This window comes from the organism of the source record quoted next, unplaced genomic scaffold, assembly GCF_019419815.1.
Source record: "Pyrus x bretschneideri cultivar Hongxiangsu unplaced genomic scaffold, Pyrus_bretschneideri_v1 Contig10, whole genome shotgun sequence".
Classification (NCBI taxonomy): domain Eukaryota; kingdom Viridiplantae; phylum Streptophyta; class Magnoliopsida; order Rosales; family Rosaceae; genus Pyrus; species Pyrus x bretschneideri.
Window position 1 is genome coordinate 5,030,311 of NW_025999391.1, and position 27,393 is coordinate 5,057,703.

The following is a 27,393-nucleotide window of genomic DNA, read 5'->3' on the forward strand; positions in this document are numbered from 1 at the left end:
TTATCCTTCAACATGAGATATTTAGTTATGTTAGAGTAGGCGGATTCGTGACACTACCTTTTTTTATACAATTTCAAAACTTGATACTAGATATTTGGTTATGTTTGACCAAAAAGATATGTGTTTTTTTATAATGTCACGGATCCGCCCCCATATGATATATACAGATATATTTTCAAGTTAAAATACATCTCCAATAAAAAAAGGGAAGTGTTATTGGCACTCCAAAAATCTCATTCTAGACTCCTCACAAGTGTATTTTTTTTTTTAAATATAGAAAGTTTGAAGTGTAGAATGAGAAATTTAAAGTGCCAATAACAATTCCCTAATCAATAAAAGCCCACTTACACTTGGATTAAGAATAAAAAAACAATTTTTTTATTTCTCCGAATAAAAAAATGATTGCTCTTAATTAACTGAACTACAATTCTTATTGCGGTTTCATGTTTCTATTCTCACTTGGAAGTTTTATAGAAGTGGCTTATGATAACCGACTAATCAATAAAAGCCCATTTACACTTGGATAAAGAATGATCGAGTTGGACCAGATCGGCCGGACCCAGCCCATTTGGCCACCGCATTGTTTCAACCCATATCTAGTTCGGATCTTGAAACTTGAATTCACTCCATCCAGCTGCCCATCACTGATCAGTCTTCCAACAAAACCCATGGATCCTCCACATGGAGGGAGGCCATGCTTGCTTCACCATCCCCACCACCACCTCCACCACCATCACCACCGCCACCCTTTATTCCTCAGCCCTCTCCACCACCGCCGCCACCACCACCACCACTTCCACCATCTCCGCCTCAATTTTGCGTCTTTTCCTCAAAACCGAGAACCCCCAGCTGCCGCCCCCATTCCTTTCCCAACCCATATGAATTCAGAACCTTCTGAGCTCAAAGAAGCGCACTACGACGATCCTACCTTTCTGTGAGTAGCTTCAAGGTCTAAGTATGATTTTGGTCCCTCTAGTTATAGTTAATTGCTGCAATTCTTGGAGGCTAGCTTAATTCCGCCATTTTTTTTTTCTTCAAGGGAATTAGGAATGTGAGATGAATGCATATGGCGTTTTTGCACCTCAAGAAACTCCAATTTAGGTTCACACATGCCGGATGCAAGCAAATTATTGTCCTCGATTTGGCAATTCAAGATTTGGTTTCTGATCAGTTTGTTAACAGGACATTGCCGGAGCAGACGTATGGTGAAATCGGTGAAGGTGTGGTGGAAGAGGAAGAGGATGATGAACCGATTTTCGTCTTAACAGACGAGTGGAAGGAGTTTTTAGCAAAATGTGAAGCTAAGAGGAAACTAGGTACTCTTTTCTCAGTCTCTCTGTTCTCTACTCTTCACTTCACTTGAGGAAAATAATTTCCGTGCAACTTTTTCTTGTGTGCGGAAATCACTTCCCTTGCATCTCGAGAACATTGACTTGTATTAATATGATTGTGTGCTTGGTGTATGTAATTGCAGAGAAGCAGCAGGCCAAGAAGAAGGGAAAATATAAACAGAGTCAAGAGTGAAATCATAAGTTTCCTTTGGCTACGAGCCTGACTTGTAAGTGGCGTTTTTATTTTTTATTTTTGAAATATTGGCAACGATGAAATGTTGAAGTAATTTTTGTAGAAAAATGTAGCAATTATGCCAGAGAAAACCCTAATGTGACTCCAATGTTCATCGAAAGGAAGCTTTCTGATTTATGTGACACTATTGTTCTCCCAGAAGGTTACCGTGAAAGATACATTGATAGAGTTCTTCGTACATTGACTGGCTGTGCTAGCGGGAACGCTTGTCCGGCCATCTATGGTTTGTAGGCTAGCTTGTTGAGTGCAGCATTAAACCTTTCCTCTGGGATCATGCGGTGGTTTTCGTAGAAATCTAATAACTCCATTGATATGTTTTTCACCTGTCAAAATATGCGTTATAATTAATTCCCAGGGTACGAACAGAAAGAGGGCACGCTACACTGATTTGTTATTACCAACTCTAGAGTACGATGATATGCTAAATGAAGATGCAACAACTCTATTTGGATTGAATGATGACATGCTAAATGCAGAAACAAATACAATAATCTAAAGCGACATCGCGAGTGCGTATGCTGGATTGAACGAAACCATATTTTTTTTCCCTATTTTCAAGCCATTTGTACAGAAGTTCCCGATTAATGCTGCTCCAAATATCAAGTAACAAAGGCCAGGGCGGTATTGCTTTAACAAATGCACAGCCAGACGTTGTAAATGAAATCAGCATTTGCAATCAAATGATGAACCCAATTAGGGTTGCGCCTTAAACAGATCAAAGGTCTTTTTTCTCTTTTCATACATAATCATAAGGAAACAACGCAGATATATCCAGAAGACTCACCACATTCATGTCAACACGGAGCTCTTCAAACCATGCTGTGGTATCTTTATCTCTAAGTACGCTAGCAATGTATATGCAAGCTAAAGCAATCAGGTGTGGAGGATGTACAAGCGCAAGGTCCATCTTGTAAGTGTCATTTACAACTCCCCTGTACATAAAAAATGTCAAGGTTACCTCACGTTTAAGTTCTAGAGAGTGCGATAAAAATTTGCTTATCAGAAACACCAAAGAGGCATTTCTATATTAAAACCCCTTGACAACAAGCGGAGCCCTAAAGAAACAGCCCCCAAATAACAAGGCTACGGGTTGTGGGTTTCTGGAGATGATGTTTAGAATATGGATCACAGCGTTTGAAAATAAGACGCTTGGTAGATTGGACTCTTACCAAGTTAACTGAGTCATACTTATATCGTTTAAGCCTGCATCTTGAAGCAACCTGGAAAGAAATGGAGTGAAACTGTTTTAAGTAATAATCGAGGGGGATTAAAGAGAAAATTACTGTAGTTAGAGCGTTATCAAGGTGGGAACTAAGCACTAGCAGGTAAAGAGATATCCATCTTTCCAAGCATCCACTAATCAAAACTGACAGAAAAAGTACGTACTGAGACAATGAACGATAAGGATGGTATACAACCAGATAATAGTTGAGCGCTTCTAAAATCTTCATTTCCATTTCAAGTATGTCTTTGACCTCATATCTATACTTATCATCCAAATCTGTAAAAGAAATGTGGCAGATCGACGTCAGTGTTTCAATATAAATAGAACGACAAGTAAATCATAACAAAAATTGGAGAAAGGCATCTATTATTTCCAGGAACAAATACTTACACATCTTTTTTATATAAAATACTAGAAGTTTAGCTTGCCTTGTGCTTTCTTCCGCTTTAGATGCCAGGTACAGGCAGGTTGGAGCTACAAGACGTGGATCATACTCAGACATACTCTTCCTGAAGCAATAACGAAACGTCATGCTTGGAAAGAAAAATCACAACTAAAATACAAAGTGCTGCGATGATAGATTACTAAACAGCAAGCCCAAAGAAAGGAATGTCAACCATAACTGTGCAGTGAATTGAGACAAAATTGCGTTGTGAACCCAGAATACAACAATCAGAACAATGCAATCAGACTACAATAAAGATTGAACACCCATACGCATGCATACATGGCACTGAACTTTTGGGGGGAATAAGTACTAAGAAGTTGATAAGTTCAAACACTCATCTAAACAACATCTGATAAGTAAGTGGGGTGAACTATAAGCAGATGAAAACAAACAAACAACAGGCAGGTCCAATCATGATTGACAATCAATGAGTCGAGGATATGCGTAGGTTAGTAGTTATTGTGATAAATCAGTTCAGAGACAAAAAAAGTAAAAAAAAAAAAAAAAAAAAAATACGTAGCTTAGCTAAAGAAATTATTAACTTGACAGATATGAACTCAGTTATGAAAGGAAGGATTTGGAGGTTAAGTTTAACAGCCTCAGGACTAACAAAAGAGAACAACCACAAATAAGCAATAAGCCATGAACTTATGGCTAGCGACTGAGCATTTCTCGTACAATAGGACAATTAGTTAACGTACTTGGTGTACGCACGTCTCATATATGTAACTGCGGTAGCTACAACCCTGAAACCAGTAAATAAGAAATCAGATAGATAGGCAGAAGTGAATTAAGGATTTTCCAGAACATAAGCAGATGAGGAAATTAGTCCGACCTTTGTCTCACTTTTACAAGTTGTGCCAATCTTGATATATCTGAAAGCAAGGAAAAGGGAAAAGAGGAAAAAATGATTAATTTACAGTAAAGCAGATATGAAAAATATAGTGATCAGCAGTATTATGCACGTGCATTTGAGCAACATCCATTAATCTTGTATCAGAAGCTCTATTCCTAAGAGTTTAATTACTTGAAAATAATAACAATATGGTATAAGGATATTCATAGCAAAATAACATCACATCAACAAAGAAGATGCCCAAACCAAATTTGTAAGATGGTAAGAAGCCAAGAACCATATGACAACTTCTAGGGGAAATGATCATTTAGCAGAGAACCAACTCACACAACCGCATGACAGAATAACAATCAGTTTCTTCTGTCGTTTCAATCCAGTGAAAAAGCTCCAAAGGTTACATTTCATCAATTAGGAATTCTTGATAATCCTGCTAAAAGTTACAATTCATTCTGTGCATTAACCCAAACAATAATCCGCAATCAAGCACGTTCGGTAATGCATAGTACCATTCACTGAATTGTTATATCATGATCAAACAAGAATCTCTATATCCATCCCAACACTCTGATTAACTACAGCTGAACTATCAAATTTTAATTCTTTTGTATCGATTAGCATGTCAAATTCAATGCAGCTGCTGACTCATATCTAATGAAGTTCTTAAATGCAAGGGCATAAGAAGCTCAATCGAAACCAAGAAAGTTCAACAAAAATGTAACAATTCAGCATCCACCACAGATATAATCAACAAATAACAAAAACCCATGTTGGGAAACACATTTAAAACCCAATCCACACAAATCGAAACAGAAACATGAGAGAGAGAGAGGGAGCGAGGAAATACAGTTAGCCATATGCATCTTTATAAGCTTGAAATCTTCAAGAGTGATGCCCTTCTCTTTATCAAGCGGGGACACCACATCAACATCTTCCTGCTCCAAAAGCTGTTTGCTGAGTTAATCAAAAAACTGAACGACATAAATCAAAACCCACCAAAATCAAAACAAACAACAAAATCAGAAACACGGGAAACAGTTTCGGGATCGAAAAGAGTGTACTAGTGGGACGAAGTCCAGAAATTGGCCGCCATGTTTTCCTTTCTGGGAGATTTCCAAGTCTGAGTTCCCCCAACTGTCAATTATTCCGCCGTTGCGAACTTCAGATTCTGATTTCCGGGAAAGTAGAAATTGGACTTTGGATTGAGCCCATTTCGTTGACCATGGGCCTTGCAACCCATCTATTTGAATCCAATTCAACCAAAGCGGTCCAACCCAACTAGGAAAAAAATACAAATGATAATCTACCGACAGAGTTTCACCCTGAGCATAGCGCCCTGCACATGAGCCGACCAAAACCCCTCTCATCCACTCGTTTTAAAGCTGTAAAAATGAAGCTGGAATTATTGTGCGAGATTGTAATGGGATTTTTTTTTTGCTGGGGATGTCTTTTCAAGGCTGTTAGTTTGTGTCTTCGGTTAGATTCTCCTCCAAAGTCTATTGTCGATGAGCTCCTAGAGGATGTCTTTTCAGTCTAATGGACCGGGTATGTCGGTAATGTTTTTCGTTTGTTAAGTTGCAGATTATGGTTATATAAATATTCATGTGCTATTTTTGTAGAAAATATATGTATTTAATATCCAACATATATTCATACTACTTATACTTCATATCATAAACCAAAAAACTCATTTCCTGCGTGTCATGTATTAATATTTTTCTTATCACTTTGCCACTTTCTATTATTACACTGAAATTTTTGTAACATTGGAATCGTAATCCATTATCATTCAAAATGGTCCCTATTATTATTTAGGTATAAGTCATATTATAATAAGATTTTCTTAATTATTTTTCGGTTACTCTCATTAGAAAAAATTTCTAACTACGTCCTTATTCACCTTCATCGAAGTATTGTCATTGTATTAGTTACCACGTAATAATTATTTTTTATTGTGGTGGGGTTCATTGTATCAGTTTCCACGTAATAATTCCATTTTTTGGTGGTGGGGTGTTTTATTGTGGTGGGAGTTTTTTGGGGTGGGGGCCCTTCATCGGAGTATTGTCATTGTATCAGTTTCCAAGTAATAATACCTTTTTAGGTGGTGGGAGTGTTTTGGTTTGGGGTGGGGGGCCGGGGCAAAACCTAGTAAATCCAATCATACATAAATATGTGGTCAATAATTAACATCAGTCCCCCTTTTCTCCCACGTTGATCGTACTTATACATATCCGCACGTCTATGGTTTTGCCGAACCAGTGAGGGTGAAGAGGGAAACGAGTTAGGTTTAAGTTAGGTTAGCGGTCGATTGGGGTCGAACTTAAGTTGAAAAGAGATGCTCTCACCGAAGCACCTGTGGATGAGTTTCATTTGCTTTCACTATTAATGTTAAATCTATATTTCTAAAAGCAAAACACGTTAGGGTTCTTGGAATGTAATATAAAAAAATACGGTCGACCGGGCTGGGTCACTGTGAAACATTTACATGAATATTGTGCTTCATATGTAAAGGTAAACTCTGGTAGTTGAAATAAGAAAGAATCATTGGAAGGAAAAAAAATAATAACGATAAAGAATGTTGTACACTAGTTTTCGTTAGGGATGGTAGTTTTAAACACGACATCTTAAAATGACTTGAAATCATCATAAAATGGGTGGTACTATCCACGTCATTTTTTACCTCTCAAATCTTTTTTAATATATGATCGTCGGATTGAATTAATTGAAGTAAATTTAAAAATATAAATTAACAAAAAGTGTGAAAGAGATAAAAATAAGTACATGTATATCATTACCTTAAATGTAAAACTTGACTAGAAGCTAGCGTTACTCATGAGCTTTGGATTCATGCATGTGTCATATCATTCAACTAGCTACATTTGATTTTTTGTAGGTAAATCATTCATGAAACATGTGTGGATTTCAATTGCCAAGCATGACCTTTGTGCGAGGTTCATTTTCCTTCAATTTTGTATGTCCATTTGAATAGTCAAATGAATGATCTACCTCAATCAGTTTTTCCCATAAATACTGATCCCAAAATCTACTATATCCTACACACAATCTTACCACCAGTCAACTCTCTCTCCCAACACCAGTCTTCTTGGAATGTAACGGAAAAAAAATATGGTCGGCATTTACACTGAATATTGTGCTTCATATATTAAAAAAATATGGCAGTTGAATTAAGAAAGAATCATTGGAAGAAAAAAGTTAATAACGATAAAGAATGTTGTACGCTAGTTTTCGATAGGAGTGGTAGTTTCAAACGCCCTTCTTAATTTATGAATCTCGTATTGAATAAATAGGAGAATATCAAATAATAAAAAATAATAATAAAAATAAGTATGTGAATAACTTCAACCTAAATATCTCGAAGCTAGCACCACTCATGATGTTTCGATTCATACGTACGTGTGTCATGTCGTTCAACTAGGTACAACATGTTGGGTGGCTAAGAATTAATTATACTCATTTGTCTCCGAAATTAAAAGTTTGCAGCGTGACAAGCATAAAAAAATATAAAAAACGTGAGGATAATGCATATTGATGAGTAGGGAGTAAACGCAAAAATATAAATAAAAGAGTTCCTGCCACTTAAATGTGAAAGATCTTGGATTTGATTTTCGTCAAATGTGACTTTAAATCATAATATTGCTAGCTTATTGGTGAGGCATAACTAGTCCCCCACCACCTTAGATACTATCGTTTATTAAAAAAAATAAAATAAATAAAAGAGTTCCTTAAAGATAGGCCATGTAACTCTTGTTTCTTAAACTTAAACTCATATCTTTAAACATCCAAATAAAACTCAAAATTAAAATTTGTTAACTTGTGGGAAACAAGTAATCTATTATTATCTCTACTAATTAATAAAACTCTCTTTGTCAACCAAAAGAGGGTGAAAAGACAAATTAATCTTTTATCATACAAAAAAAAAAAATTATGGGCAATAATGTAATTTCATAGGTCCAAATTTTACTGTTTTTTATTGAAGCCTCACCTACCTGTAATGTTAAAATACCTCCAATATTAAAAAAAAAAAAAAACCAAAAACAAAAACCTCCCACTTCCCCACGTTCTCTCTCTCTCCCTCTCTCCTTCTCATTTTCTAAAAAAATGTGTTCATAAACATAAAGTGTGTAGGCAAATGCTAGTAAATTATCTAAAAGACCCTAATTATCTCTACTAATTAATAAAACCCTATTTGTCAATCAAAAGAGGGTGAAAAAACAAATTAGTCTTCTATCACACAAAAAAAATGATGGGCAATAATGTATTTTCACAGGTCCAAATTTTACTCTTTTTTATTGAAGCCTCACTTATAGGTGATGTTAAAATACCTCTAACATTAAAAATACAAAAAATAAAAAAAAAAAACCAAAAACAAAAACCTCTCACTCCCCCCCCCCATGTTCTCTCTCTCTCTCTCTCTCTCTCTCTCTCTCTCTCTCTCCCTCTCTCCCTCTTTCTCATTTTCTAAAAAAATGTGTTCATACACACAAAGTGTGTAGGCAAATGCTAGTTTTAACTAATGAATCTTGTTATTACCAAAAATAATGATGAATTTCGTTAAGTATTAACATGCATAATTTCAATAAAATAAAAAATCCTTCCCGTGAAATCATTTTTTTCCATCTAGCCTTCTTTTTAAAGCAATCTAACATTTTAAAATTCAAACAGTAATGCACTATTTGCGGGAGTGAAAAACTGTGTTATTTCAAGAGTTAACTATACAATTATAAATATATGATATGCAAATGTTTACCTACACTTTTTATTTAAAATATAGATAATGAATTTTGAATCAAAAAACATGTCTCTATTTTTGTGCTAATTAAATTTATTAATGATTAGCACGTTATTTATGTTTGTAGATAAATTATTTGCATGTATTATTATTTTATGTGCAAATAATTGACTTATAGTTTTGTGTAAAATATAAAATTATTTTGAATCAAATAACATTTATTATTTTTTACGTAACACTATGCTTGGATGAGGAAAATAAACATAGAATTTTGGTAAAAGTCAGAATTTATAAATTGACAGGCACCAATTTTCTTGTTTGGATTCATAAACATAGAAATTTAGAATTTCAGCGTGGAAAAAAAAAACTTGGAATTTGGGACCTCCAAATCCCAAGTTCAAATTCCATGTAAATAGATGTCATTTCTCAATTTCTATGATTGATAATTTAAAAATAACAAATTCTGTATTCAATTCCATTGTTCTTTTAGGTTAACCAAACAAGAAAACTTACAAAATCTAAAAAATAAAATATCATCATTTCAATTTTCGTCATTTTTAAATTCCTTAATAATTTTAATTTTTTTCACCCAAACATAGTGTAAATCATTCATGAAACACATGTGTGGATTTCAATTGCCAAGCACGATATTTGTATGAAACTCAATTTCCTTCAATTTTGTCTGTTGAACAGTCAAATGAATGACCTTCCTCAATCAGTTTTTCCTATAAATACACATCCCAAAATCTACTATATCCTACACACAATCTTACCACCAGTCAACTCTCTCTCACCACCATGGATTCGATCATTTCTCCATTCCAAATCATTCATACAATATTAGCTTCTCTAATTCTCTATGGTGTCTTGAGAATCATAGCAATAGCAAACACTAAGAAGAACACCATCAACAAAAATACCACGTTGCCTAAAGTCCCTCAACCCTCGGGAGCATGGCCCTTCATAGGTCACCTCCCTCTGCTACGTGGCGAAAACCCAGTTGCACTTATCCTCGGAGCCATGGCTGATCAACACGGACCCATCTACTCACTCAAGCTTGGCCAGCACGAACTGCTTCTTCTCAGCGCATGGGAACAAGTCCAAGAATTGTTCACAAAAAACGACAGAGTTTTCGCCACACGGCCGAGTACAGCCGGCGGCAAGTACTTGGGTTACGACAACGCCATTTTCTCCCTTGCACCGTACGGAAGCTACTGGCGCGACGTTCGGAAACTTGCCACCTTGGAGCTTCTCTCCAGCCAAAGAGTTAAAACCCTAAGCCACATCAGAGCCTCAGAAGTCGGTTCCTTCATCAAAACTTTGCACTTACTTTGCACAAAGGATAATGTGGGTCCAAGTTCCACGTCATCGTCATCAGTGCATATGACTGAGTTATTAGAGCACTTGACGTTCAACATAAATGTGAAGTTGATCGTTGGGAAAAGATTCACGGCTGGCCAATATAACGAGAAAAACAGTGACGTTTGGCGTTTTGAGAAGGCATTAAAAGAGGCTTTGCATCTCTTTGGGGTTTTTGTCTGGTCAGATGCTATGCCATGTTTTGAGTGGCTGGACGGTTTGTTTGGTCACGTGAGTTCTATGAAGAAATGTTTTAAGGAATTGGACTACGTGCTTGGGAAATGGCTCGAAGAACATCGACAAAGAAGATTGGAAAGCAAGACTAATAGGCTTGAGAGTGACTTGATGGATGTTCTGATATCCAAATTTAAGGAAGATGAAATTTCTGGCCATTGCCGTGATAAAGTCATCAAAGCAACAGCACTGGTAAGTTCATTTGGTGTAATATATGTATGGCGCAAACTATATATTTGACGTGGTGTTACGAGTCCACTAGAATCTAACACACTTTCATATTTTAATACCTAACCATAAATACAAAATGGTGCACCCAAGACACTATATATTACACTTAATTACACCTATATATTACACTTAATACAAGTGTGTTACATTTGACGATAAATGTAAACTAAGTGACAAGTTATTCGATGTAACGTGTAATATATAGGTTATTTGTTAAACATAAATAAGGTTCAATTCTATATATCATATCACTTGGGATTGGAAAAATTAGAATAATTTTGTTTTCTATTTTCCTTCCTTTTTTGCAGGTGCTAATGTTAACTGGCACAGAAAGCACTTCTGTGACACTAACATGGGCGATCTCCTTACTCCTTAACAACCAAAAAGCCCTAAAATCTGCCCAGGAAGAGTTGGACATCCACGTAGGAAGAAACCGATGGGTACAAGAATCAGACCTCACAAACCTCAAATACCTCCAAGCCATTCTCAAGGAAACCCTACGCTTATACCCGCCTGGCCCAGTCACAGGCCTCCGGGAGGCCATGGAGGACTGTCATCTCGGCGGCTACTTCGTCCCCAAAGGCACTCGTTTAATAGTCAACATTTGGAAGTTGCAGCGGGACCCACGCATGTGGGCCAACCCTTGTGAGTTTCAACCTGAGAGATTCATGACCACCCATGCTGACGTGGATTTCAAAGGTCAAAGTAATTTCGAGTATGTTCCGTTTAGTGCAGGTAGAAGGTCGTGCCCTGGTATGACACTAGGTTTGCATGTGGTGCAATTGGTTCTTGCTCGTTTGATTCAGGGATTTAACATGAGCAGAGTTGGTGATGGGCCAGTGGATATGAAGGAAGGATTGGGACTTGCCCTGCCTAAAGCAAATGCGCTGGAGGTTCTGCTTGCTCCACGCCTTCCTCTTCAGCTTTACCAACGCCTTTGAAGTACTTTGGTTTGATATCATGATGCGGGCGTGCATGGATTAGTCATTCAGCTGAAGTAATAATGTGATTTGATGATTATCAGCTGCAAGATTGAAGTATATATCGTGAAGGCTGCGGGTCTGCTGTTCCGAAAATGGGGTCTTTTTTTCCTGTCTCCTCCTTCATTTTTTTTGCGCATGTCTTTAACACTTAACTCTAACCTAAAGAGTTGAGCAATTTCCAATGCAGTCAATTATTTTATAATAAAAAAACTCCAGCTTTTATCAAATACTACTTGATTGGGAGCAACAATATTCTTATTTTACATTCAATTAACCCTAATATTTTCACTAAGGTAATTATCCTACTGTTATAGGAAATAGCAAGTGACCCTTTACAATAGTGGTGGAAATGAGTTGAGTTTTTACTTGACGGCCTGAGTTCAAAACCCGTAAGTGACTAATCTAATTTCTAATTCAACGAAGTTTATGGTTTAACGAAAAAAAAATGTAGAAAATACAGATATTTAACATTTATAGTAGAAGCAAACCAATTGTTTGACGGATGCTCCCGAGGAGAGCATTTTTGCTCACCATCATAAATTATGGTGTATGTTCACCATACACCTAATTAATTGACACGTGTCATTTCATTTAATATTGGTTAATTTTTTTCAAATTGAAAAACTAACATATAATATGGAAATTAACTCAAGTTAGGTGAAATAACATGTGTCAATTAATTAGGTATATGGTGAGCGAAAATGCTCCCGCTCCCGAGTAGACAGATGCGAGCCCTGCACAAGAGAGGCATTCGAGTAGACAGATTGTATGCGGGCGAGTGCACAAAAATGTAACAATTCAGCATCCACCACAGATATAATCAACAAATAACAAAAATCCATGTTGGGAAACACATTTAAAACCCAATCCACACAAATCGAAACAGAAACATGAGAGAGAGAGAGAGAGAGAGAGGGAGGGAGGAAATACAGTTAGCCCTATGCATCTTTATAAGCTTGAAATCTTCAAGAGTGATGCCCTTCTCTTTATCAAGCGGGAACACCACATCAACATCTTCCTGCTCCAAAAGCTGTTTGCTGAGTTAATCAAAAAACAGAACCACATAAATCAAAACCCACCAAAATCAAAACAAACAACAAAATCAGAAACACGGGAAACCATTCGGGATCGAAAAGAGCGTACTAGTGAGACGAAGTCCAGAAATTGGCCGCCATGTTTTCTTTTCTGGGAGATTTCCAAGTCTGAGTTCCCCCAACTGTCAATTATTCCGCCGTTGCGAACTTCAGATTCTGTTTTCCGGGAAAGTAGAAATTGGACTTTGGATTGAGCCCATTTCATTGACCATGGGCCTTGCAACCCATCTCTTTGAATCCAATTCCACCAAGGCGGTCCAACCCAACTAGAAGAAAATACAAATGATTATCTACCGACAAAGTTTCACCCTAAGCATAGCGTCCTGCACATGAGTAGGGATGAGCAACGGTTATGGCGGACGGGTAATCACAGTTATTTACCCATAACCTTTTATGTTCATACCCGCATAACCGTTTACCCGTTAGGTAATTGCATAAACTGTTATCCATACTCATAACCGTGTATCTATTTAACCATAATCATTTACCCCTTTACTTGTTTTTGAACCTGTTTATCCTTTTTTTACCCATTTACTTCTTTTTGCACCCGTCTACATGTTTTTTTTAACAACTTGAAAATTACAAAAAAAAAAAAAAAAAACTTTATTAATGCTTCTTCCAAGAAGCACTTTAAGTGCTTTTGGAATCGAAAAACATTTTCTCTAAAAATACTTTCAATTATTTTAAAAACACATCCAAACGAGCCATAAAAACACTTTTAAAATCAAATATCTACTGAATTTTTCTAGCAGTTGTGGAAAAAACAAACATCTACTGAATTTTCAACCCACATGGATTTAAAAACGCCCATATAGTCCAAATCAAATATCTTGCGTTGTAGATAAGCACCAGAAACTTTAGCCAGTACAAAAACATTTGAATGCTTAGTGGGGCCAACAACAAACTCATCACATTTAAACTTGTGTGATGATACAACGATTTCACCATCAACAAACATTGATCAAATTGAAGGTTCAACTTTTATGCACAATATATTTCGAGCACTACTTGTCACCATAGTCAGCATGGATTTGCCTTCTCATCTTGTAGCAATTGGAGGGATTTTACTCTTTATTCTGTATCTATGGAGGGTAAAAATCCAAAGCCACAAAACCAAGGGCATCTTAACCCCACAACCATCAGGTGCCCTGCCAATCATAGGACACCTCCACAAACTTGGAGGCAAAAAGCCACTTTGCAGAACCCTAGCATCCATGGCTGACAAGTACGGTCCAATCTTCACCATACGGCTTGGCAAGGACCCTGCACTTGTGATCAGCAACTATGATGCAGTCAAGGAATGCTTCACCAAAAACGACATCGTTTTCGCAGCGAGACCAAAGTCGGCACATGGCAGGTACCTTGGTTACAATTATGCAGGTTTCGGGTTCTCACCATACGGCACGTACTGGCGTAACATGAGAAAAGTGGTCATCGCTGAGTTGCTATCTAGCCGCAGGCTTCAGACATTAAAACATGTCCAAATCTCTGAGGTTGATTCTTTTATCAAGGGGTTGTACGAAATTTGCAAAACAAAGGGGAAAAATGGTCAAGGCAAGGTGGTGATTAGCGAGTGGATTGAGCACCTGACTTTGAATGTAATTACTCAAATGATTGCTGGGAAGAGGTATTTTGATTGGGGTAAAGTGGGAAATGACTCAGATAATGAGGGAGAGAATAAGAGGATTCGGGAAATCGTGAAGGAGTTTATGCTTGTGTCTGGGATGCCAGTTATTTCTGATATGATTGGGTATCCGGATTGGATTGATTTTCTGGGGCAAGTGAAGAATATGAAGCGTATAGGGAAGGAGTTGGATTCTCTAACGGCAAGTTGGATTGAAGAACATAATAATGCAAGGAAGGAGATTGACTCAAGGGACAAGCTCGACTTCATTGATGTCATGCTTTCTGTGATTGAGGACAATACTGTGCTTGGTTATACTCGTGAAACTATCATCAAGGCAACATCGCAGGTATCTTCTTCTAACTGAGTCTTCATCTCCAGACCTACGTCTCTTTAGGATATGTTGGTAAATTCATTACAACTTTACTTGCTATAACGTGTAAGAAGTCATTTTTTCTTATCTACAAGAAATTATTGTTGTTTCACTCGTTTTTTTTTTTTTTTTTAAATGAAAATTCACTAAAAACAGAATCAAATTATGACATTTCAGTTCCTTTTCCTCCATTGACAACAAGCTTTCAGTTGATAGCTCTCCTCAAAGATAGGGAAGATCACCTGTATTTGGAAACGAATACTTGGCCTTATCAGCAATTGGTACAGTCAATATATATTCAAGAGAATAAACTAAGGAAAACTCATGAAAATAGCTTGAAAACTTTGAATTTTAATCAAAATGACAAAAAGATGTTGTAAGTGAATAGTACCAAAAGTAACTTTTTAGAGTAAATATGTCATTTTCTTTAAAAGCGAACAGTACCATAAGTGTTTCGTTGAAACTCCCAATAAACTACCAAACTCTCTCAAATAAAACAAAGTAGTTTAACTACAGCTTAAATGGAAAGAAAAAAGAATCCAAAATAGCAAACAAATAGAAAATTGAGAGCTAAACAAAAGGCTCAAAGTTAATCCAAGTCAAAATCAATACAAACTTCAAAACCAATTGAATGTCAATCTAAATATCTTATCATCTGCATATAGGAAGAAATTAAGCTTATTAAACAGAATAATAGGCGGAAATGAGTATACTCATATGAGTATACTTTACTTGCAAAGTTAATTATCTGCGAATTTGCTGCAACCATATAACAACTCCAATTCACTTGTACTCTAATCACACCAGATTGATTACGCAATACATAAAGCTTTAAAACCACACAGCATACACAAACTTCAGAAATTCAAACAACAAATCATCAAAAATTACTAAAAATTAAACCTCCCACAGGCTGACGGCATTCGACCAAGTCCGAGTGCGGTAAAAGCATCTCTACTCGTCTTGCTCCTGCTAACAAAAGAAGCAAAATCATTAGAATCGACACATGTACACAAATAATTCACCGAAACCAAAAAAGAAAAACTTATGTACACTTGTCAAATTGTAATTATATGTGAGAAAGAATGACTCGTGACATTAAAAAACAATCATTTTCCTCATTATGATCCCTAACTGGAAGTAAATGTTTGAAAATTGGGGCAATCCATTTTTCTGTTCACCATTTATAATTTTTTATGTTGCAGAGTCTGATCATAGCTGGCTCAGATACCACAGCAATCAGCTTGAAGTGGATCATCTCTTTATTATTAAACAACAGGCATGTTTTGAAGCACGCACAAGAAGAGATAAACCTAATAGTTGGCACAGAGAGATGGGTTGAAGACACTGATATCGAAAACCTAACTTACCTACAAGCCATTGTCAAGGAAACCCTACGTCTATATCCTCCAGGTCCACTCTCAGTCCCACATGAAGCAATGGAAGACTGCCAAGTTTGTGGCTTTCACATTCCAAAGGGCACACGTTTATTTGTCAATTTGTGGAAATTGCACAGAGACCCAACTGTGTGGTCAGACCCTGAAATGTTTTACCCAGATAGGTTTCTTACAACCCAAGCAAGCATTGATGTCTCTGGTAACCATTTTGAGTTCATTCCATTTGGGTCCGGAAGAAGATCTTGTCCAGGTCTCACATTCGCAATGCAAGTTATCCACTTGACTCTTGGTAGATTGATTCAAGGATTTGAATTGGCTACTCCATTGGACATGCCCGTGGACATGACTGAAGGACTAGGCGTTACTTTGCCAAAGGCAACTTCACTTGAAGTTGTGCTAACTCCACGCTTGCCCATTGAATTCTATGAAAGATAGGCATTGGGTTGTGATCATATGCTATGTAATTGTAGACTCTTAATATTTTGCCTGTTTGTAAATGGTATTTGTATCTTATCATGTGAAAACCGTCAATAAATATAGGCCCCATAGTAAGGTGCACGCAACTTCATCTATAAAACTCTTTTGTTAAAAGTAGTAATTTGGTAGTATATGAGATGACTAAAAAAATTTAGTGTTTTGATCCTAATTTTCCCTTATTTTTTATATGGCTATAATGTGATGCATCACTAGTATAATTTATGAATATCAATTTTTTTTTATTGTGAAAAGGGGATTTTCATTCATAACAATGGACAAATACATATCGGAATAACAGTGAAACACACTTTAAAGGTATTGGCACACATACGGATTTCTCTTCCCATACTTCCAAAGAATTTGTAACAAAAAGGTTTTGACACACAAATAAATGTTTGGAACGTCTTAATATTGTAACCCAACTCATTAGAGCCGATAACAAATTATTACCAAGATCTTATGTACATTGAAATTCTGTGCCGCAATAGGACCCACCAAGATACAGAGCTTGCATATTTGGACAAATCACATCTAAAGAAATAAAGGAAATTTTGCTCAATTTTGTTCTATTACGTGTGTGTTAGGCAAAGTATCTCCTTGTCGTAGGTCCATGTACCACAAATTTGCATACCCAACGGCAAAACGTCAAGTACGTATATTCGTAAATCGATCAAAGCCCAAACTTTACCTTTCCACTAGAAATCGAGTTATGGAAATATCTACACGTATCCAAAGAGATCCCATGGATCTATAAGATTTTGATTTTTTTTTTCTTCTAAAACTCATGTTTTGATTTAAAACTTCTAAATCCAAAACCTTGTTTGGAATGCAACTGCTCGAACTAATAAAAATTTCTACTATGCTCTTCCAAAAAAATAAAAAAAAATCGCGAATATTCAGGTCCATTGAAGAACTCATTGTTATCATCTATCTCTCTGACACACTCCAACCCAGAATATCCACCTGAACTTCAAATCGAGTTGTACTGGCCGACACCCGAAGGGTGACAAAGCCATAAAGTGTAGTGATGTGAAAATGTGAATAAATTTAAACCTAAAAGTGCCTAAATATTAGGGTGTGCTTGTGAGCAGGAATGATCCCATTTCACACGTTACGTCAGCGTATAAGTAAAGTACAGGAAGGTAGAATAAGAATTATACCATCCAAAGTAGCCACCTATACCAAGATTTGCCAAGAATCATCGTCAACACGAAAGCTCAGCACTAAAACCTGGAAGGGTGAAAAACAAGCGTGAATGGGCCTGAAAATAAAGTTTTATAAATACTTTTTGAAAACGTTATAACTCCTCGCCGTAAAACATGTATAATTTCCAAAAAATCATACTTCGTATAGGTATGAAATCAAATGCAAATCAACAGTAAATTCAGAAGTATGCCACATCACAATATCTTAACTGTAATATAAGTAAAATCAGGTGTTCAATCAATCTATACTAGCACACAAGTCAGAGTCGCCTAATGCAACCTATACGACTGAATTGATGCTCATCAATCTATGCTAGCACACGAGTCGGAGTTACCTAATGCAACCTGTAAGACATGACTGGATGTAATCATAATATACGCTTTAGTGCTACAATCACATGAAGACTGGCGCTATTCCCGGTCACCTATGAGTCGGAGTTGCCTAATGCAATCTGTACGATAGGACTGACACCTACTTGGATCTAAGGCGAGCATGCGGTGCGGAGGTGAGCATACACGTGAAAGACTAGTCTTGGCCCTAGGGAGCACTAACACCGAGATGCAGCAATGATGAACATACTACATAAATATAAGCATGCCATAACAATTCAATAATTCTTGTAACGCCCCGCCCCAAAATATTTATTTCGGAAAATAATATCGATGATAGGCCCAAACTAAACTCTTGTTTAGTTAACTACCATTAATCACGATTCTCTACCTCAATTTATTATTCCCTCACAAAAATTATAAAAACATTTGTTTACCAAAACATAAGGTTAAATCTCAAATTATTCACCAAATTCATTTTCTTAGTTCAATTTCTCAACAAAAGATTTGTCTCGATTATTTAAGGCTGCATCTAAACTCTGTTAGACTGCCTACGTACCCTTAAGCGAGATCAAGCTTTTTGTAGTTCACATTTCAACTTCATTCCAACTTCCACATATTATTCAATTTATCTAAAATATCCCACATTTGTGCTAATAATTGAAACACGTCAATTAGATACCAAAAACATAATTAGAATAACGAAATTCACATAAGAACGCAATGTTGGCTCACTGGCCATGCGCTGCAGCACGCGCCGTCGCGGGTAGCGATCGGCAGCCCCGACTCGTCGGAAAATTTCACTATTTCTAAAAATTCTCAAATTTTACAGAAATGTAGATCAAGTTAAGGGGAACAACTTTTATACCTGGGCTAAACTTTAGTTCAGCCGGAGATGGCTAGAAAACCCTAAAAAGTGGTGGTTTCAATCCACCACCTCCGGTGCTCCGCTGCCCCAACCAATGCCTGGGCTTTGTTCCTGGCCTCACTAGAAGTAGTTTGATGGCGGTGGTGGTCGGAGTTAACTTTGGGATTGACGGAATCACCACCCTTGAACCGCCATACCCACCAGTGGGGTTCTTCGTGAAATGGAACCCAAACCTCGTCGAGTTTGGGTGGAAAAGGAAGAGGGAGAGTTGCTGAGTTGAATGGTGGTGGTGGCAATACTCAATTCGTCGGGGAAATGCCAGAATTGGCGTATGAGTGTGGGGTATCCGGGTCGGGTCACGCGGGTCAAAGAAAGGACTCGATTCTTTCCCTTTTTCCCCCTCATTTCCCTCTTTCCTCATTAGCCGGTCCCATTCCTCATTTCTCTCATTTCTCTTCTCTCCTTCTCATCCCATCCGTCCATCTCTCTTTCTTCTTTTCTTTTCCTTTCATCCTAGCCACACACGTGGCACTCCCATTGCTCCAGATTTTCTGGAGCCTTCCAAAATAAATGGCAAAATGACTATTTTTGCCTCAACTTCATTCGTTAATAACTTCTTCATTATAATACCGTTTCACGAATGGTTTTCACCTACGCGTTCGTAAGATCGAACTCTATCCAAATATGTCAAGAAACATGACAAAATATATGAGGATAAAATATGTCCTCGTATAATTACGTTATAACAGCTAGGGGCATTTTTGTCTTTTCAACTTAACGATAATTTTACGACATAATTTATAATAATTTCTAGAAACAAACTTTAGAAGTTCTCAATTTAATTTTTCATACCCATATCAATTTATTTTTGATTTTCTCCGCATATATATATATATATATATATATATATATATAAATTTTTCAGGGTATTGCAATTCTAGTCAACATAATATCATTCATAGCCATAGGTATAATCATGGCATCAATAGACATATGCATACCTGTGCATCCCGTAGGATTTATGATCACTTCGTAATTTTCCGTTATTTAGCTAATTCTTATAAGCATTAGTCTAAGCTAGGCATACGTAGTAAATTCTCTTTCAATGTATAAATGGAAACTAACAAATATGTAAATACTATATAAAAGAAAAAACACACTCACCTGAAGTCCGCGCTACAATTCCCTAGCACAAATATCGAGGCGTCACGAACGATCGTCGTCTAAAATAAATATCAAATCACGTCTCAGAATTATTATCGATAGAATACGTAACTTACATAAAACACATCCCCAATGACGTTTTAGAATGATTTACAACCCATTGATCAAAAGTCAAAAGTCAAAAGTCGGTCAAATGTCGACGGTAGGGTCCACAACCCTACGTAACTCCATCCGGAAGATCCGCACCACGGATTTCCAATCCATAACTTCCCAAGAGTTTCAATAAGTTTTTAGAACAACATCCTAAAGTTTTGGAACGATGCAACAGTTGGATCTCCGCCAATTGCTAGAATTGGGTTGCTATCAACGTTTGTTTTACAAACTTAGAAATTCAATTTGAGAAGATCCGTACGTCATATTCCCAATCCGTCAATTTCTATGATCCTCAAATATTACATACTATAACTTATTAAGGTTTGGTGACGATCTAATGATCGGATCATCGAATCATAAAATAGTCAAGTGGCATAGTATTCCATTCTATGTTCAAACTATCGAACTATAACAAACGGTGATCAAATTGAAATCAAAACATCGAATTTAACTTAAAAATGCAGCGTCGGCCCACTGGCCACGGGCCGTTGCACGTGGCGGTCGGCCGCCTCAACTCGCCGAAAAAATCAACTATTTCCAAAAATTCTCAAATTTTACCAGAATGTATATCTTAATGAGTAGAGCAAGTTTTATACCTGTGGCCAAGTCCAATTTCGCCGGAAAAAGCCCCAATTTCACTTGAACCCGCCGGAAACCCTAGAAATGGTGGGATTCGATTTGACTCCATTGATGTTCCGACACCCCTTCTAGTGTTTGGGTCTTATTCCTGGGTTCAAGGGGAGTCAACTGGAGGTGGTGGTGGGTGGTGAAACTCGCCGTAACGGCAAATAGCTGCCAAGAACCGTCGGTGTCACCGTAGCCAAACGCCACGAATTTGGCCCAATTTCCATCGAATCTTGGGTGAAAAATGAAGGAGAAGAAGTATGGTGGTGATTTCAAATGAAGGTGGGGTGAAAATCGCCTGAAAAATGGCTGAGAACTGCCGGAATTTTACCTGTTCGAAACCGGGTTGTCGCGGGTATACGGGTTGACAGGAAGTGGGTTTCGGTTCCCTCTTTTTCTTTTCTCTCCTTTCCCCTCCCTTCTCTTCCTACCCATTGGTCCATCTCTCTCTCTCCTCCTTTCCGATTGGGTCTCACTCTCCTCTTTTCTCTCCTTTTATCTCCTTTCTTCTTTCCTCCGTCCACCATTCCCCTTTCCATCATTTCCCTCAACCAAAATAAAATAAAATAATAATAAGAGAGAGATATAAAATAATATATAGTATTTTTTACAAAAGTACTTTTCAGATTTGTAGTTCCGTAAAATTTTAACCGTAACTCCGAATTCGATTCCGTTTGCGCCTACGTGTTCATATCGTTGAGTACTTCAAGAATACGCTAAAAGAATATTTCGTACATCTCACTATACGTTGATCAACGAAAGTCAATACCCTTGCCTTTAAGATATTTTCATAAATTCACATTTTAAAAATTTATAAAATCGTAGAACTATGAACGGGTTCTCTCTCTCTCTCTCTCTCTCCCTCTCTCTCTCTCTCTACTTCAAGAATACGCTAAAAGAATACTTTGTACATCTCACTATACGTTGATCAGCGAAAGTTAATACCCTTGCCTTTAGGATATTTTCGTAAATTCACATTTTAAAAATTTATAAAATCGTAGAACTATGAACGGGTTCTCTCTCTCTCTCTCTCTCTATATATATATATATATATATAAGAGAATTTTTCAAATGTGCAAAAATGTACCAAAAAATTGGATTAAATTTCTAAAGAATGCACCAAAAAAATTAGACAAGACATATATTCCATTTTAGTTGCTTTTTTCATGTCACACAAGGGTATTATCTCTTACCCTATAATACCTATTGTTCACAATTATCATTTCTTTCATTTTGCTGGTTCAAGAACCATATCAATCAGCTTAACATGGACACTCTCTTTACTATTAAACCATTAGCATGTTTTGAAGCGTGTCCAAGAAGAGATAGACCACAAAGTCGGCAAGGAGACATGGGTTGAAGCTACTGATATCAAAAACTTGGTTTACCTCCAAGCCATAGTCAAACAAACACTTCGCCTTTATCCCTCATCACCATTCTCAATTCCGCACTAAATAATTGAAGACTGCAATGTCTGCGACTTTCTCATTCCAAAGGGCACACAATGGCTTGTGAATTTGTCGAAATTGCATAGAGACCCAAGTGTATGGTTAGACCTTGATTTGAAGCCAGCATTGATGCTTCTAATCAGCATTTCAAGTTTATTGCATTTTGGTTTGGAAGACGGACATGTCTAGGTTTCACATTTGCTTGCAAGTTATGCACTTGACAGTTGGAAGATTGCTTCAAGGGTTTGAATTGGCAAAACCATTAGACTTTCCGGCGGACATGACTGAAAGAATGGGCACTACTTTGAATTCTATGAACATGGATAGGTTGCGAATTGTGATGGCACCGCATATGGTGTTGGAAAAATTAGGGCCTAATCACTATATTAAATCATATCAAAAATAAAAAATAAAAATAAAAAATCATGCAATTATATATCGAAGTAATGCATGCACATGGATAACCAATTTTAAATGAACATAATATAATGGATTAAAAAAAATGGAAATACGATCGAGGCAAGTGTTGGACACTTTGTCCTTAAGACAAGTTCATGCCCCACTACAGTATTTGCTTGTACCATACTTGACCAATCCCGAAACTACTAAGCACCGGTCAACAACATACCGTGAAAGACCCACAAGACTTTTCCTCTAACCAGGAGGCCAATCACAACACGACACATGTCGGTATCAGAAGCCAATCACAGCGCGACACATGTCGATATCAGAGGCCAATCACAACACGACACGTGTCAATGTTAGAACAAAGCTAGAAACTCTTTTTTATAAAAGGGGATCATTCTCCCACAATAATCCCTAATGTCATTTGTACTAAACTATTCACTAGAACTCACAAAAAGAGAGCTTGAACCTATGTATTTGTGTAAACCCTTCATAACTAATGAGAACTCCTCTACTCTGTGGACGTAGCCAAGCTGGGTGAACCACGTACATCTTGTGTTATTTGCTTACCTGTCTCTATTCATTTACATACTTATCCACACTAATGACCAGAGCAACCTAGCGAAGGTCACAAACTTGACACTTTCTGTTGTATCAAAGTCCTTGCCGATTTTGTGCATCAACATTTGGCGCCGTCTGTGGGAATCGCACTTATTCCTACTCTCTCCAACTTTGTCAAGCTGGTTTCCACCATTCGCACACTTTCCTTCGACCAGGCACCCCTCTCCAACATGTGGAGTGAAGGGAGCCACAGCACGCAGAACGACACCCCCCTCGTACTTAGTGCAAAGCAACGAAAGAAGGAACGAAAGAGGTTTGCTCTTCAGGCTAAAGTTGATGAGCTAGAGGCTCAGAACAACAAGATAGCGATAAAGAATGAGATCCTCCAGGAGCAGTATGAGAAGCTCTTCGGAATGCTCCATGAAGCTAGGCATACTCAAACACACAAACTCATCGCCCCCGGGGAGGTCAACCATCACCTGGGTACCCTTCAACACGGGGGATCACCTGCCTTCAACATGGATATCCTTAATGGGGAGCGAGTTACTCATCAAGGTGTTGATCAACATGAGACCTCTCTCGACCCAGCTGCTTCAACCCGAAGCAGGAGAAGTGGAGGAAGACACCTACTTGCAGAAGGAGTAGAAGGATCAAAAGCCGTTTATCACGACTGTCGGGACTTCCTGAGGCAACGTCGAGAGAACCCCATCCACATGAGCTCGAAGGTCAATGATCCAAGGGTTTCTGAAAGGTTCGGTCATCTTCCATGCCCTAAGCCAATTTCCAATCTAGGGAATGAGCTACATGTCCTAGAGGAATATGAAGGTACGGGGGACTCGGGGGCGTTTCGACAGGCTCGCCCTGGAAGTCAGTACGGTGAGTCCAAAAAAAAATCCCATGCCCTTGACCAAGCTTTCCTACTTCCAAGAGGAGATGGAGACTTGCGGAAGAAGGATCTAGCAGTACCTGACTTCACTCAGGACCCCCTTGTCCTACAACTCCTTGAGGAAGTGAACAAGTTGAAGGCTGAACGTCAAGTCGAAATACCTAACTAGAACCAACCTAGGCCTGGCCCTCTTACAAGAAGGATCCTCGACACTCCCTTCCAAGCAAAGACAAAGCAGAAGCTTGGCTTACAACTCTACACTGGAAGGGACGACCTGATTGAACACTTTAACCTCTTTAAGTCCACCATGGCATACCGGATGCATACTGACGAAGAACGATGTCTTCTCTTCCCCTCTACCCTCTCTGGAGGAGCTCTGAATTAGTATTGCCGTCTTCCACCTGAGACAGTAGACTCATTTGAGGAACTGAGGAAACTATTTATCTCTCAACACATCTTCCAGACAGATTGTTTGAATTCCGCAGATGACTTGTACACTATTCGCCAGAAGCCGGATGAGTCACTACGAAAGTATGCCGGCCGCTTCAGCCATGAGTATTCTCGCTGCGCTGAGGCAGATGACAAGATCGCCCTTAAAGCCTTCACGGCAGGCCTACGTGACTGTTTCTTCAAGTACATGATAAATGCTAACACTTGGAAGACTTACTCTGAGGTAATGGCACAGGCTTATAACCATGCCTCTGTCGAGGCAAGGACATATCAAGGGAAACTCCCTACAGCCATCCCTTATCAGCAAATGGGGAGTGGAAGCCAAATCCAACCGAATAAGAAAACCTCAACTTTCCAAACAGCAGCGACGCTTCCCCCTGCCATACCTAATACCTCGCCAAGTCAACATGTGTATCATTCTCAGGGTAAGAGGAAAGACTTCCATCCTCACCAGTCTCATTTTAATAAAAAGAGTAAGGGGCACTATCGCGATAACCAAAAGTATCACCACGATAATACCCGCCCCCAGGCGGTCAATGCAGTGGGCCAAACACGTGTCAAGAATGGTCCTACCCCGAGGTATAAGACATACACACCTTTGAACGCCACATGCACAGCCATTTACCCCAGTATAGCTCACTTGATACCAAATCCAAGGTCGAGGGAGCCAGATTTCAAGTCCACGAAGAACACAGGCATGTTTTGTGGTTACCACAAGTATAATGGCCATGACGGCGAGAAATGTATCACCCTCCGTAATCATATTAAAGCTTTGGCACGTGAAGGAAAAATTGACCAGTTCCTCCTTCACTCTCCAAGGGATAACCGCAACCAACGCTAAGTGAATGTGATATATTCCATAAGCGGTGGCACGCCCATATCTGAATCTTCCAACAAGGCCATGAAAAACAATGAACGAACTTTGAAGCTTGGCCACCAAGTGTTTCACGTGGAAGACATCAGGGGAGGTAAGTATCAAAAGCCTAACTGGGATCCAATATGTTTCTACCCTGAGGAAAAAAGAGGTATCGTCTATCCTCACAACGACCCACTGATTGTGGAGGCTCACATAGCCAACTTTGACGTACAACGAATCCTGGTAGACACGTGGGCGTCGGTCAATATCATGTTTACTAAAGCTTTCAAAACACTTAATGTAGCTGAACACTTGCTCGATCACTCGGTTTCTCCTTTGATAAGCTTCTCTGGTGATGTCGTGCAACCTTTAGGGAGCGTACATTTACCCTTCACCATCGTTACAGGCCTGTACACAGCCACCATCACCACTAACTTCTTGGTGGTTGACTGCCCAACGGCATACAATGTCATCTTTGGGCGCACAGGCATTAATGATCTCAAGGCCATGGTATCCACGCATATGTTGTTGATCTTGTGGAGAATGTGTGTCGACTACACCGACTTAAACAAAGGATGCCCGAAGGATAGCTTTCCCCTTCCTCTCATTGATAGACTTGTAGACTCTACAGCAGGGTGTCAACTCTTGAGCTTCATGGATGCTTACTCAGGGTACAATCAAATCTTCATGAACCCTTCGGACCAAGAACATACGACCTTCACCACTGATAGAGGACTATATTGCTATAAAGTCATGTCATTCGGCCTAAAGAATGCATGGGCGACTTATCAAAGATTAGTCAATTCAATGTTCGCTGAACAGATTGGGAAAAACATGGAAGTTTATGTTGATGATATGTTAGTCAAAAGCAAACATGCTGACCAACACATTGCCAACTTGTCTGAAACCTTCTTCATCCTGAAGAAGTATCGAATGAGGTTGAACCCCAACAAATGTGCTTTCGGTGTGGACTCTGAAAAATTCTTGTGCTTCATAATTAGCCAATGAGGCATTGAAGCTAACCCCGAGAAGATCAAAGCAATCATGGACATGAAAGAACCAGTAACCTCAAGAGACATCCAGAGCCTTACTGGCAAGGTGGCAGCCTTGACCAGGTTCATCTCTAAGGCCACAGACAAATGCGCTCCTTTTTTCAAAGCATTTAAGGGAAGTAAGAAGTATATTACGTGGACTGATGAATGTGCCGAAGCATTTAAGATCCTCAAGGAGTACATGAGTAAAGCCCATCTGTTTTCCAAACCTGAAGTTGGTGACACCCTAATTGTCTATCTATCTGTCTCAGCTTCAGCAGTCAGTTTCTTCCTTATTCGTTGGGATGGTAGTATCGAACGACCTGTCTACTACGCTAGCAAGGCTCTACAAGATGCGGAGACATGATACTCCAACATTGAGAAATTAGCTCTAGCATTAGTCATGTCTGCTCGGAAACTTCGCCCCTACTTCCAAGCACACTCCATCATCGTGCTTACCAATCACCCCATCCGACAAATACTTCAGAGTCCTGACACTTCGGGGCGAATGATCAAATGGGCCATAGCACTAGGAGAGTTTGACATCTCCTACCACCAAAAGCTAGCTGAAAAGGGCCAAGCAGTTGCAGATTTCATTGCGGAATTCACTTATCCCGTTGACATTTCTCCTACACCTGAGGCAGCGGCTTCATCACCCCTGGAAACCCAGAAGGTAAAACCAACACTCCCAGTATGGACTCTATATGTTGATGGATCATCCAACCAACAGGGTTATGGAGCAGGACTAGTCCTGACTACCCCCGACTAAGTGGCAATGGA

The 27,393-nt window shown here is 38.5% G+C and overlaps 4 protein-coding genes across 6 annotated transcripts; 3 read left to right on the forward strand and 1 right to left on the reverse strand.

Annotated features, from left to right (window-relative positions):
* Nucleotides 1-235: 235 nt before the first annotated feature.
* Nucleotides 236-1,708, forward strand: LOC103940017 (transcription factor MafB-like). 3 transcript variants are annotated; one of them, XR_007251726.1, is made up of 3 exons: nucleotides 236-934; nucleotides 1,048-1,316; nucleotides 1,475-1,708. XR_007251726.1 is itself a non-coding variant. In XM_048566751.1 (3 exons), the coding sequence occupies exons 1-3, from the start codon at nucleotides 531-533 to the stop codon at nucleotides 1,522-1,524; spliced, it is 588 nt and encodes a 195-aa protein (XP_048422708.1). In that variant the 5' UTR covers nucleotides 249-530; the 3' UTR covers nucleotides 1,525-1,708. The 3 variants fall into 3 exon arrangements, 1 of the variants encoding a protein (XP_048422708.1); XR_007251724.1 differs by having other exon boundaries at nucleotides 238-934; nucleotides 1,040-1,316; XM_048566751.1 differs by having other exon boundaries at nucleotides 249-934; nucleotides 1,183-1,316.
* LOC103940016 (cyclin-C1-2-like) lies at nucleotides 1,675-5,550 on the reverse strand. Its single transcript, XM_009350095.3, has 9 exons — nucleotides 5,172-5,550; nucleotides 4,958-5,064; nucleotides 4,093-4,132; nucleotides 3,959-4,003; nucleotides 3,200-3,318; nucleotides 2,971-3,085; nucleotides 2,754-2,804; nucleotides 2,369-2,516; nucleotides 1,675-1,907 (listed from the first exon to the last, which is right to left on the reverse strand). The coding sequence occupies exons 1-9, from the start codon at nucleotides 5,201-5,203 to the stop codon at nucleotides 1,803-1,805; spliced, it is 762 nt and encodes a 253-aa protein (XP_009348370.2). The 5' UTR covers nucleotides 5,204-5,550; the 3' UTR covers nucleotides 1,675-1,802.
* Nucleotides 5,551-9,603: 4,053 nt separating this feature from the next.
* On the forward strand, nucleotides 9,604-11,894 carry LOC103940018 (dimethylnonatriene synthase-like). The gene is made up of 2 exons (XM_009350097.3): nucleotides 9,604-10,645; nucleotides 10,993-11,894. The coding sequence occupies exons 1-2, from the start codon at nucleotides 9,659-9,661 to the stop codon at nucleotides 11,623-11,625; spliced, it is 1,620 nt and encodes a 539-aa protein (XP_009348372.2). The 5' UTR covers nucleotides 9,604-9,658; the 3' UTR covers nucleotides 11,626-11,894.
* A 1,799-nt stretch (nucleotides 11,895-13,693) lies between these two features.
* Nucleotides 13,694-16,732, forward strand: LOC103940019 (cytochrome P450 CYP82D47). Its single transcript, XM_009350098.3, has 2 exons — nucleotides 13,694-14,734; nucleotides 15,964-16,732. Exons 1-2 carry the CDS (start codon nucleotides 13,745-13,747, stop codon nucleotides 16,588-16,590), a joined length of 1,617 nt encoding a protein of 538 aa, XP_009348373.2. The 5' UTR covers nucleotides 13,694-13,744; the 3' UTR covers nucleotides 16,591-16,732.
* The last annotated feature ends 10,661 nt before the right edge of the window (nucleotides 16,733-27,393 follow it).